The sequence below is a fragment of the Chaetodon auriga genome, chromosome 11 (genome assembly GCF_051107435.1).
Source record: "Chaetodon auriga isolate fChaAug3 chromosome 11, fChaAug3.hap1, whole genome shotgun sequence".
In the NCBI taxonomy this organism is placed as follows: Eukaryota; Metazoa; Chordata; class Actinopteri; order Chaetodontiformes; family Chaetodontidae; genus Chaetodon; species Chaetodon auriga.
The window spans coordinates 3543339-3556223 of record NC_135084.1 but is presented as its reverse complement, the minus strand read 5'-3'; the positions used below and the strand labels follow the sequence as shown (position 1 = coordinate 3556223).

General features: G+C 40.3%; 1 protein-coding gene across 1 annotated transcript in view; it reads left to right on the top strand.

The window, feature by feature from the left end:
- shtn1 (shootin 1) overlaps positions 1-12085 on the top strand; it is a 32766-nt gene extending 20681 nt beyond the window's left edge. The window contains 12 exon segments of the mRNA XM_076743351.1: positions 985-1144; positions 2828-2925; positions 3990-4071; positions 4294-4388; positions 4526-4672; positions 5682-5835; positions 6026-6140; positions 6261-6343; positions 8365-8468; positions 10910-10960; positions 11391-11511; positions 12054-12085. Coding sequence (XP_076599466.1) covers positions 985-1144; positions 2828-2925; positions 3990-4071; positions 4294-4388; positions 4526-4672; positions 5682-5835; positions 6026-6140; positions 6261-6343; positions 8365-8468; positions 10910-10960; positions 11391-11511; positions 12054-12085 — 1242 coding nt within the window.
- The last annotated feature ends 800 nt before the right edge of the window (positions 12086-12885 follow it).

The following is a 12885-nucleotide window of genomic DNA, read 5'->3' as shown; positions in this document are numbered from 1 at the left end:
TGAATATGCCATAAGTTATGCATTCAGAAGTTGTTTCTATGGCTGCACCTTGTAATCTCATATTGAGGTTTGGTGAGTGTATTCATCCGCTCAAGTGTAACTGCGGCATTTACACTTAAGTGTTATTGTCATGGCTGTGTTGTTGGACTATTGTAGCTGCTGTTGAGCAAATTCTCTGTGAAATTATTCTCCCCTAAAAGCAGCCTACTTTTTGAAAAGTTTAGTGTTACTGCTTGTTTGAATCACATTTGTTGCTTAATCATGTCCAACAGATTTTTGTTAGAAGCCTTACATAAGTAAGTTGTCATTTCCCGTATTTTTTCGAACATACCACCTTCATGTAATTTCAAGGTTCAAATAGTATTTAATACTATGTGTCATAGCATTAGATGTGAATTTGCATAACATTTTAAATACTCTTTGTGAGTCCCTTTCTGAATTCAAGGCATATTTCTAATACAGTTTTTGCATGGGAGGGTACAATGCGTCTTAGGTTCTGATGCACCTTTTTGCCTCCTTTCATGGCCTGTTTAAACAGGGAACCAACAACGGTACTCAGTTGGACAGAACTCTCATGTGAAAATGCTCCATACTAATTACTAGTCTCCCACTTGGAGCACTGGTGCTCTTTGGATAAGAAGTATTTTGTAAAATAATAATAATAATAATAATAATAATAATAATAATGACAAAAAGAAAATTCCTTGGCTTATTGCAAATCATGCCTTTATTAAGGACAGAGATGTCAGTTTAGTGTGTTTGGAGCTTACATTTAGGATGATTTAAATAGAGTTAATGCTTTCTAAGGTGCTTTATTTGAACACTTTTATTTGATAATTTTTGTATGATTAACTATAAAAATGAGTGATTCCTTGCCCAGAAATTTGACCTTACAATACATGTCGCATAATATATCCTGAGACTTAATAAAAGATTACCGTTTGCACATCCTTTTATCTTTCTCTCTGTGTCTCCTCACTGTAGCTGAACCGTCAGAACCGCTCTTTGAAGAGGAAAAGCATGATGCTGCTGTCCCACCTCAGCCCAGACACCATCACTGAGATCAACATTGATGAGGAGAGTGAAGAGCTGCATGCATCTGATGAGGTCTGCCTCGACCCCCAGTGCCAGACCACCATTTCAGGTACAAGAAGTCTCTAACTTCACGGTTTCAATTGTGATGCATGTCACAAAATTAGCAGCGAGAAACAGAAACAGCTAAACTATTTCAGGCATTGTTGTCAAAGGTTAGAGAAGGTAACGGTACAGTTTGACAGCACAGCTCCTGCCTTTATCACAATCTGGTACCAGTCATTGATAATAGGTGTCATACCCAAACTCTCATGTCCTGCATGACAGTTCAACATACACATTTGGTCACTTGTATGCATTTCTTAATCCAAATTTCAGGCCTTAGTTCTTCATTGGATTTTACTTCTTTTCGAAGTAAAATCTTAATGAATTTTACCTGATGCCTAAACACTTATTTAATGAATAAATCAGCCCATCAGTGACCATCAGTGTGCAGGATTCTCTGTCATTGTTTTTGATTCCTTGGTAATCGTGACTGAAGTGTAATACTTCACAGTTCACAGCAGCGTCAGTTGATAATTGTTTCAGTCAAATTATATGTTGTAAAAGAATATCTACAACATAGTGGGACAAAAAAATTACTCATTTGTAAACAAAGCAGTGCATTGCATATGCATAAAGTATGTAACAAGTAACTACGTAGTGAGCTAGTGAAGTACTTTCTATCTCATCCAGCTGTCCCTGGGAAATGTCACGGTCAGTTCCTTTAGGCAACCAGTAATTATATCCCGGGTGATAATGGATTCATACATGATGCTTTCCTCCTCATGTTTTTCAAAGCCGCTGGCATTAAAATGGGGAGATAATCATGTCATTTGCAAATGATATACTCAGATGCAGAAGATGATTGAATACAGGAATAAGTTGACTTGCTCAAAGATTGTGGGCTTATTATGTTGAAAATTCATAATTGTATGTTAATGGACAGCTAGTCAAAGCACTTCCTGTCATACTTTCACCCTACACATACCACTATTAGCATGTAAAAGTTTAGACTGAATATGATCAAAGAACATGTTTAAATTTTGAGCTGAGCACATCACAGGCAAGGTCCAAGGAAGGTCCTACCATTGAAGTGAAATTCTTCATCTGTCGACACATTTTTTTAGCATGTTCATTTAATGTGAGAATTTTATCCATCAAAATACTTGTCCTACTTAACAAAGGGCATTCCATCTCTCCCCAAAAACAATCTTAGGTGTCAGCGACCTTTTTCTGCTTAAGTACCCTCCTAAATGTCTCAGCCTGGTCCTGCTACTTTGTATTAACAGATTTTAATCTTTGTGTAATTTCAAAGATTTCAGAGCAGAAGTGTTTCTCAGATTTCTTGGGCACAGAAATTCCTTAATTTTATGAAGTGAACACGTGAAGAAGGTGACTGACATTACTTTCTCGTAACTTTTTTTTCCCCACAGTATTTTCATACACATCACATTTAGTTTGGAAACACATATCACAAAGAAATAAATGTATGGCTTATGCAGTATATTATCCTGTGTTCTCAGTTTTCACTGCTGTTCTGGGGTAAACACATTTGAAATACATATTACATATTCAGTTACTGTGATATGACTGGTATGTCCTCAACATTGCATTAAGGCCAGTCAAACTAACATTGGTTGCACCAGCCGAGCATTTACTCCAATGCAAATACACTTAATACAATACACTCACACAATATGATGTGTGTGAGAAAGAAGACTGTGTGACACTGCTTTGATTTTCTTTGCTCTAGAGCTACAAAGTCAGTTGGAGTTAACACTTAAGGAGAAAAATCAAGCAGTCGAGGATCTTGAAGCAGTAAGAGAACAACTGAAGCAAACCAGAGAAGAAGTAAGTTGGCAATTTTTTTTGTGTGTGTTTTACACTGATACGTGGATGCCATGTAGGACACTTCTTCTTCTTCTGTGGAGTTTTACAGCAGTTGGCATCCATGGAATTTGCATTACCATTGAAAAGTATTCACAGTGTCCACCCAAAGTGATCCCACTCACAACGTGGTCCGTTCTATAACCCAGACCTAATTTTGTCATTTCTCTCCACTCTTAACTGCTTCAGCTGTCAATGAATATTAAAAATTTGAATTAATATTCAAATTGCAAAAAAAAATACATACATTCAATTGCGAAAATTAATATTTGATAGTGGGGAAAATAGCAGCACTGCCATGGCGGCTGCACTGTACAAAAGCAGAAGTTCTGTTGTCCAGTAATTAATGTTGTTTTTTAACTGGGAAAATCTGTTTAAGTGCGACATATTTAAACCACTTCAGTCATAATGTTCAGTGAAAATAATTCCCAAGTCTGATGTGAAAATATCTGTGATTGTTGGAGCAGTAAAAAGACGAACCAAGACGGGCGTTGAGTTTTGTTGGATGTTTTAAAATTTTTTTAAATGACTGTTTCTGTGAATGGAGTCTGGTGGTTTAGGTGGGAGCGATATAATGGCTGTTTCTGGTTAAACAAAACAGATTTTACTCATTAACAAAAAGGTCTGTCTCTGTAGGGATCCTTTCCGTAATAGTATCAGACACTTAGAGTAACAATTTGAGCCTGTCAATGACAAAACAAACACTTTTGTAGTGGACGCACGTTGAGAGTACACACACACTGCTGTTTGGTGGCTTCTGGCTGCAGCACTCCAGCTCATTACTGAAAAAACTTCAAAAATTGTTGTCCCATTAGTTACTTGGGCACAAAAACATGTGGAAATAAGGTCTATAAACACATAATATCTTACTTCAATGTCCCAAATACCGGACATGTGGACCGGCACCAATTGGAAACGCTGCATCCAACATTACTTTCATTGATTGAAAATGAAATATAACTCATGAGCATAAGCATTTTTTTTATCTCTGTATTGTTTCTCTACTTTGTCTCTTCTTACATCTGCAGCTGCTGAAAGAGAAACAGGACAACACCATTTTAAGTGCTGAGACAGTGGAGCAAAAGAAACTCCTGGGGAAATATAACAGAGGTATGAGGGCAGGACCTGCAGTTAACGAGGTCTTCATTTTTAGAAACGTTGTCACTATTAATCTAATATGAAAAATGGATACTAATCATGAGCATGGTTATATTTGCTCACAGTAGTTACACCAAAGTATCACAAGTAATTGATTGCTTGTACAGTGTAAACTACATGTTGCACTTAACTGGCGAAATGGACGAATTGCCCAGTGTGGAAATCTTTGTCCAGTGTCTCAGTTTGCTGTGGAGGAATTCGAGGCCTTACAGGACACCTTGGACCTGGAGAGGAACCTGAGGACAGAGGCTGAGAACTTTGCCAGAGTGGTTTGTTTTTTACAGTAGCCCTCAAGATTTCTCTCTCATTCCGTGGATAATTTCCATTATGCTGTTTTGTCCTTTGCAATAATGTGTCCTGACTCGTTTCATATGGGGAAATATTTTCCTTGTGGTCCTTTCTTCAGATGGTGGTTGAGCAAAAGCAGCTGAAGAGACAGAGTCAGATCTTGATGCAGAGCTCCTCACCCAGTCAAGCTCTCCAGGAAGCCCTCAGCCTGGTCGCCAAGCTGACCAAGGATCTGGAGACTCAGAGGCTGGAGCACCAGAACCAGGTCTGTGTACACAACTCATGCACACACTAGACTCATTTATGGATCTAACATCACACAAGGAGTTGGGCTTAAGTTTGGAGTTAAGTCTAGCTATGAGATGTCCATATTTGTCTCCCCATGAATAAGCATTTGTTATTTGGGTACATTGGGTACTCAGGAGGCCCAGGTTGTACCTGTAACATGGTAGACTTCAACACCAACTGTGACAGTCAACCAAAAGACTTTTGAGTTATTCATTGACGCTTTGCTCGTTAGAAACACAAAAATAGTTCAAAGAAAAGAAAATGAATACATATGTAAGCCATCCCTCTGCTTTACACCTGTAATGCTTCTAATCCAGATACATCAAAACAAGAATTATTTATCTGGTTAATTACATAGGGGGAAAAATTCCTGGTAAATTATCGCGGGTCATGACAGTTAAAGCTAGGGGACATGACCTGCCAGATTAATAATTAAAAGCAGCAGTGTAGCCTCCAGCTCCCTCCCACCTCCTCTGGCACTGATGGAAAACAATTAGAGCTGAGTGGGATCATTGATCTCTCCTGGTGCCGGGGTGGAGGTGAGCCATACCCTTCATTTGAGGAACAATTCATACACTGGTTAAGGAACTGGGGTCGGGGAGCAGATGACTGAGTGTCAACTGGCAGCTGCTCAATGCTACTTATCAGAAATCATCACCACAGGAGCCGCAGCCACCACAGCCAACACAATGCTGCGTAGCTGACGTAGAACACAGACATTTAGTTTATCATTGCTCCCATTTTTCCCATTTTGTCTTTTTAAGTGAATAAGAAGGGAATGTCCTTTTAAGGAATATGTTCAGTGCATGTACAGTATGAGGCAACAGCACAGACCTTAAGAAGCTCCTTATGGGTTAATCATGCTGAATGAAACTTTATAAAGTTATAAGCAATAAGACCAAGACTGTACAGGCCCTTTGTGGTAAAAACAGGCATCTAGAGCATGCTGTAACAATGAGAGTGTGTTGTGGTTCGTACATCCTCAGATAAAGCAGATCGAGGACAGGCTGAGGAGCTGTGAGGCTGAGAAGGAGCTGACGGCACTGAGGCGTAAACTGGAACTCATGGAGGAGGAGACAAGGAATTACAGTGACAAATGCACCAAGGCTGAGGTGGAATGCAAGGATCTGCGGTTTACAGGTGCAAACATATCTGAAACTGTATGACATTACTCTGTACACTATAGAGCACGATGTAGACTCAATCAAGTGTCATCGTTTATCAGCCTGGAGGACTCTTATGTGTTCTTCTTCTTGTCTTGGTGTTTTCTGTTTTGGTGATGTTGCTGTGTGTGTGTGTGTGCTGTAACTGGATGTGTTTCACTGGCCAGTTGAGGAGCTCCAGAAGAGGCTGCAGGCAGCTACCAACCAGCCCCCACCACCTCCACCTCCACCTCCCCCACCTCCTCCACCTCCTCCAGCCCCTCAGACCTCCAACCCACTCAGGTTTGATCACACATCGTATGCTCTTTGAATCATCAGCTGGTGAAGTCTTTGGTTTGTTTGTTTTTTTTTTTTACTTTGATCTGTGATCCAGCTGATCTCCATCTGTGCCTTCCCCTGTAGTTCCCTGTTATCACTGATCCGAAGAAGAAGAGACATTAGTACTGACATCCCGCTGGAGGTTCAGGACTCTGCCAAGGCACCAGGTACACACACCAAACATCCACAAAATATGCATTATTAAACCTGCTTATACCATGGTACAGGAGAGCTGCCAGGTGTTGATGCATACAGTGTAATCTGATGGAGGTCTTTCTTTGTGCCAGTATGAATATAATATACTGTACACAGTTAATTCTTCACCAGCAGCAGTTTTGTTACCAAGAGTTTGCCGTTCCTCCAACACAAGCACAAACATCTCCAGACAAACTAAAGGAACAACAATGTTTTCTTTCATAAATACACTCATTTTTAATGTGATGGCGATATTGAGGATGAAATGGAAGAAAATATGAAAAAACACTCAGTAAAATAGAGAACAATAGTTCTTCTGCATACCTGCTCAACTGAGGGACTTTTCCAATAGGCCTGGTGTGACGCTCTGCTGGGTTTGACCCAGCTGACTGTCCCTTTGGTCTGTGATCCAGTCACCAATAACTATAGCTCAATAAACAAGAAAAACCTGTGCAGCATTTAGTATTTCATCATTGTACAGATGGATGTAATAATATACTCTATGAATAGAAAAGTGGTGCATGAGTAAGATGACTGAGGAGTCGTTCCTGTCTTCATGAAAAAAAAAAAGGATTTGAGATGGTCATTGTTCAACTTGAAATGACTTGCTTTAGCATGCAGTATTACTGCTGATTTAATGTAACATTAAATTTCATTGTGTTCCAATAAAAGATCTTTGTACAGTATTCCAAGTGATGACAATGGAAGAAATGCTGTATGAATGTCCATATCCTGGAACTCATGCTCTCTCAGAATTCAAACATTCAGCGCATCTTTTCTTTCTCTGTGTGATCTATGTTCATTTTGTATTTTATTCTCCTCAGGGCTGCTATTTCTCATGCATGTCAGTGTAAGAGAACTAGTCTTGAATCCTATTTTTGCCTTTCAAATTTGATCCTTTTCACCTTTTCCTTTGCAAATCAATGTCACTTTTGTGTAGAAGGACAAATGTTGTAGCAAGTGGTGCATGAGAAATTCAAACTCAGATTTCCAGCATCAGCCTATTAGGTCAACCTGTTAAATTCTTCAATTTGTCCAAACAAAAGGGACGCCTTGACTTCTTGGAGCAGGTAGGACATTCTGAACAGGCTATACTGTGTCCTCATTTCGTTAAACAGTTTGAATATATGAGGCCTGAATTGGGCACTATGCAGAGGGTATTTGTTGGAATTACAGACAGGGCTGAATAGGTGGCACCCAAGGATCTTCGACTCTGACACCTGAATAATAGTCTCTTTCTGAGCACTTTAGAGGAAAATATTTTCCTATCACTTTAACACAAAATCGTTTTTGTGTGACATTTTAAAGACATCCTCCTGACAATAGTTCCATTGTGTATGCCACTGAATGTTCTGTGTTAGAAAATTAAATATTCACATTTCTTTGCCAATGAGCTGCATTATTGTGGAATTTGATTTTTGGTCCCATCTTTTGTGAACTTGAGAAACTCTTATCCTCTCAGAACTTTTGGGTGAGAAATTGCTGAATAGTGTTAAAGTTGAAATTCATTCCAGAAAAATTTGGATGACCTCACACACTACAAAGGCTCTGAACTCTACAGGTGTATTTTGAATACTGCGAAATAAGCGGTCACAGCAGTGACTGTTAATTGTTCCATTACTATAGCCAAATCCAACTTCAAATAAGATTCACACTTATTCAGTTCAGTCAATATTTGTGGCATAATTAAAAGGAAAAACCTGGAGTTTCGCCAACAAAACCTTAATTGATTGGTCCTCGGGGCTTGTTTCATTTTTAAGCTTTTGCATCCAAATGAGCTATATTTCAAGTGCAGGGCTAATGATGTCTGTGAATTACACTGTGCCTCGTACAGCTCAAAATCATTTAAACTCATTTTGGTTCTTGGCACTGTTTCCCAGCCAGAGTCCCATATAGTATCAGTGAAGCTGTTGAACAGATGAAAAAGATAACAAAAGCCAAGCATGGTGATGAAATCTTTGTCTCTCTTGCTTGTTGTGTGTGTCACTTGCAGAGGTGGACGTCAAGCAGCTGGCTGTGGAAGAAATGATGCAAAGGATCAAGAAAGGCGTTCAACTCCGACCTGTCAGCCAGTCGCCTAATAGGACCAGGAGACGGGTAACTTAAATGTTGTATTACACTGACAATATCTGTGACCTGCTGTTTTGTTTGGTTTTTACATTTAAAGCCAGTCCATGAAAGCTTTTAACTTCTACTTTCATGGCAGTGAACTGTCAGTAATGGCCTATAACCTTGTGGCGCTGTGTGTTCTCCCATTTGTGCTGGCACACACCTCCACGAGCTGGGTGTGGTGACCTTGATGTGGGTGTGTTATGAATATTCCACCTACTCTAGTCTCCACTATGGTTGTCACATTTTCAAAAAATCAACTAATGTGTAGCTTGTTTGAATGCAGCCCATGTAGACTAGTCCTGAACTACTTTGTAGAATCTGATCATTTGCCTCATAACTTATTGGATGGCTTATGCATTTTAAAGACAGCAAATAGTTTTATTAAGTTTTCCACTGATAGTGTCAAATCTAAAATGCTTCTTAATATTTCTTCTCATGACTTCTTATTACGCTTTGACGTTTCCCTTTTCCATTCTGCACAGCCATTTTATCCGTTTTGTGTTTGCAAACCACATCCAAAGGCAGGCCTGTTGAGGCCGACGGGCCATGCAGTACGTCACCTCTGCTGGAGTGCGAGGCACACTCTGTTGGGCTTATACCCTGTGAATTTTGAATATACATCATTAGAGATTTTTAACAACATCTTAATATTAGCTTGAATCTTTTATAACAAGTGGCAGTCCTACACTTCATGTTATCTGGAGAGCTTCTGTATGGGACACACAGTGGCTAAGATAATTCCTCCAAACTAAAATTTCTCTAAACCAAGATGGCCGACAGGAAACCAGGAACACTGAGCAGCTCGGGAATGTCTTGCCTATCCCTCTGTAGTAGGAGACCCTGGCAGAAAAATAGAAATTGGTAATATCTCTTAACAACTAAGGAGTAAGACCATTGTTAATGCTCTGACCACTGAATTAGAACATCATGCACAGCCGACCATATTTCGACTACTGTTAATACTATTACTGTGACTTTGTTGGTCTTGAAAATGCTTCATCTGCTGTAACATTCAGGCTGTAAATCAATCAATACTCTTCAGTGAATGAATCATAGAAGAGAGACTTAGTGAACTAATGTACAAGTCAGTAAAGCTGAAGAGACTACACTGCTGAATTACATCTGCAAGAGAGTATTTTTAGAGACATGGACAGTTTTTTTTGGAAGTTACTTTGTCGAAAATTGAAAAAAAAAATACAGTTGAATAGGGGGAGGTGGGGGGGGGTCAAGAGTGAGGAGCTGAATGAGGGAGGGAAGGGAGAGGCTGAGGACTATGTTCAAATATGTCAACACATTAGTTTAATAGAATGAAAAACATATATTATTTTATAGCTTCATAATGATTTTATTCATTTATTTCAATCAAATGAAAAGTAACGCATGCTGTCCACCCCAATGGACATGTGGAAAACGTTAAAAAGTTCATGTTTTTCCATGTCTAAAGAGGAACGCTTGGGAATAAAGTGACTCTCTCATGACAAAGAGATACAAAGGCAATGATGGAGGGAGATCTCTGCCAGCAGCTGGAGGTCAGTATTAGCTTGGTTAGGCTGATGGATCTTAGTGGTGAACTGACATTTGAGAGATAAACTTGTGTTAAACTGTGATGAGGATCATAGGATCAGGAGCTGAGGGGGCTGATAGGCACAGCTCACGTTTGACACATTCCTCCCCGCGGCTGGTCCTTCCCACACACACACACAGGCGGTTGTGTTGGCAGTTGAAAAATCTGCTGGAACACAGGAAGTGATGTGTATTCCATTCACTCTTTGTTTGGACAAAGCACAAGAAGAATTAGTTCATCAGACAGACAAAGAAGAGAATGGCTCGAAAAGTCCAGTGCAAACCGTAGAGACGTCTCACAGTGAATACTCAACAGTGAAGACACAGAGAAGACATTAAACGAAGTGCATGTGTGAGGCGCTGTCGTGATTGTGGCAGTAAATGTGTTGTCGTCTTTGCTGAAAACACCAAACTAAACCACTGGCTGCAGACGGCCAGTGTTATCAGGCCTAAATGATTTTTTTGTACATTGTATTGTTCAGTGCTCTTAAATCCAACAGTGTGTGGGATTATCTAGGAGCTGCTTGTTTTGATAAAACATGACATATGGCCAAGACATCTTTTAGTCTGTGTGTTCCTCCGCCACAACAACTCGGCCAAATTAGGTAGCATTAGGACCTGCTCTACGATGTAATTATAAGTAATGAGGATGGGAAAATTGACGTGACTCAAAATGATTGTGTGTTTACACATTTGCTTCTTCTAGAAAGCATACATCCTCGTGCTTGCCTACAGTGTCTCGTCTCTGTGGTAAGAGGGGCAGTTTAGCCTCTAAGTGCTGAATGAGGAAAAATAAGTATAATGTGTCAGGCTGCTGTTTATTTACCAAGCCTATCTTTTCCCTCCTATTTTCCTTTTAGCAGATGGAGAGGCTGCCCTCTAATTCTGCCTATCAGGAACTTAAAGGAATCATGGTAATGGGACTTTAAAACAATCAAGTGTTCTTACACATCACATTTTACTGTTGAACTTTCAGTGTGTTTACACAAGAGGAGAGCCTTTGTTTTGTGCATTGTACAAGGATGTGCTCACACCAGAATTTAATGCTGAATTCTAATAGAAAAGTAGTTAGATATTTGACAGTCGGAAGGCACCAGTGCCTCATTTAAAGAGCTAAAGGCGGTATTTACAGACTAGTCATACATGATGAAGAATAGCAGAGTCAATGAGCACATGTTCTGTTACTGTTGTACTGTTAATTATGCATCCACTCCAGTTAAAGTCCAAGTAAGGACACAGTTAAAATGAGATCTACTCATTTCGAGCTGTTATGGTTGCTTTGAGCAGGCTGTCTGTATGGAGTGTCCAGTATGTACAGCCTGTGTTTTTGTTGAAATTATCCAGGAGAAATTCAATAGAACCTCCCCCCAACCAAAGGCAGCGTGTCCGTCAACAAACCGCGACGAGGAGCTGCAGAGGGTCCTGCTGAGACGGAGGGATGCACTGGAGTCCTAACACCATGCCAGTAAGTTTCATCTCCTTCACTTCCTTCTGTGGGCCGTAAAGAAGCTCTCTCTGAGGAGAGACATGACATAATCTGTGCTGCTTATTCATCTATGGGAGATGTCTGTTTGGTCTCTCAGTAGTTCCTTATGTGTTGATTTTATCATAGCCTTCTTTAAGCAGCTCACAGGTCTGTGTCATTGGCACAAAGAAAGACACACAGTGCAGAATATTAATCACTGTGATGACTGATCTGCTTCACCAAATGTAAAGCATCAGTTAGTATCATATTCTGGAGTCCCTGAAAATGTTTGGCCCTTGTTGAAAAGATGGTTTAGTTTTGTGACAGATGTTGAAGTTCAGACTGGAGGATGAATCACTTTCTGTGACTCTGTTTGGTGCCCTGCTGTGTTAAACTGTCACATTTATGTATGAAATGACTGAAGCAACATACTGTAACACCATCATGTCGCTTCAATATGGCCTCAGTCTCAGCATAGTCCTTCTTACCTGCTGTGGTGGGAGTCACAAGAGACAGCAGCGAGTGTTTGTGCCTTTGTGCAGGTCTCCATCCCATCCTGTCCCCTGCAGCGTGAAGGGTGCACCAGGCTGAGGTCAGCCCTGACATCACGTTCATCCTGTATGGAGTGACTGTGGCCGGAGGAAAATCACATGATGCTCAATCAGTGTCCAGCCGTTCATGATACTGTGCAAAGCATTTAAAATAATCATTTCACTGTTCAGGGGGAATTTCGGCATCATAGAAAAGAAAGATCAGAGCAGACATCCTGATTGTGAATGAAGTTACACAGCGTGTGGAATGAGAGTGATTTAATCTAAGGCCATTTCATTTCAGTGACACGAAGAATGTAAATTCCACACCACCTTTTCAGTGTTCTTTCAGCTCTTTTTTGAATACTGACGTAAAGCCCAGTTTATTGTTTGCACTGTGAGGAACAGTGATGGGTTTTGCAGCCTTGAGCTTTTTCCAAAGCAAAGTGTGTCTCTCAATTGTTGTGTCTAGACCAGTGTTGACCTTGTAGCCTCCCAGTGAGAAATGACAGGCCACTGTGGCACACTTTGTTTCCACTGTTCCCCTCACTCAGTCGTACTCACACCCCCAACTTTCTTCAGCGACCAGTTTATGTAAGACACTGCCTCCACGGTGCAGGTTGAACCGCCTGTTCTGCTTTAGAAAGGACATCAGTCTTTGGCCGTGGCACTTTAGCCATAACTCTAGGGACAAACACTTTTAGATGCTTTTCAGTGTTAGCTGGCATTTAACAGAGCTGCTTAAAAACACACTGACTGCATTAGTGTAGGTGTGTTGAATCAGTGTGATGTTGGTTTATTCCAGGACCTAATGTGTGAGGTGTGAAGTCACAGATGTGATTAA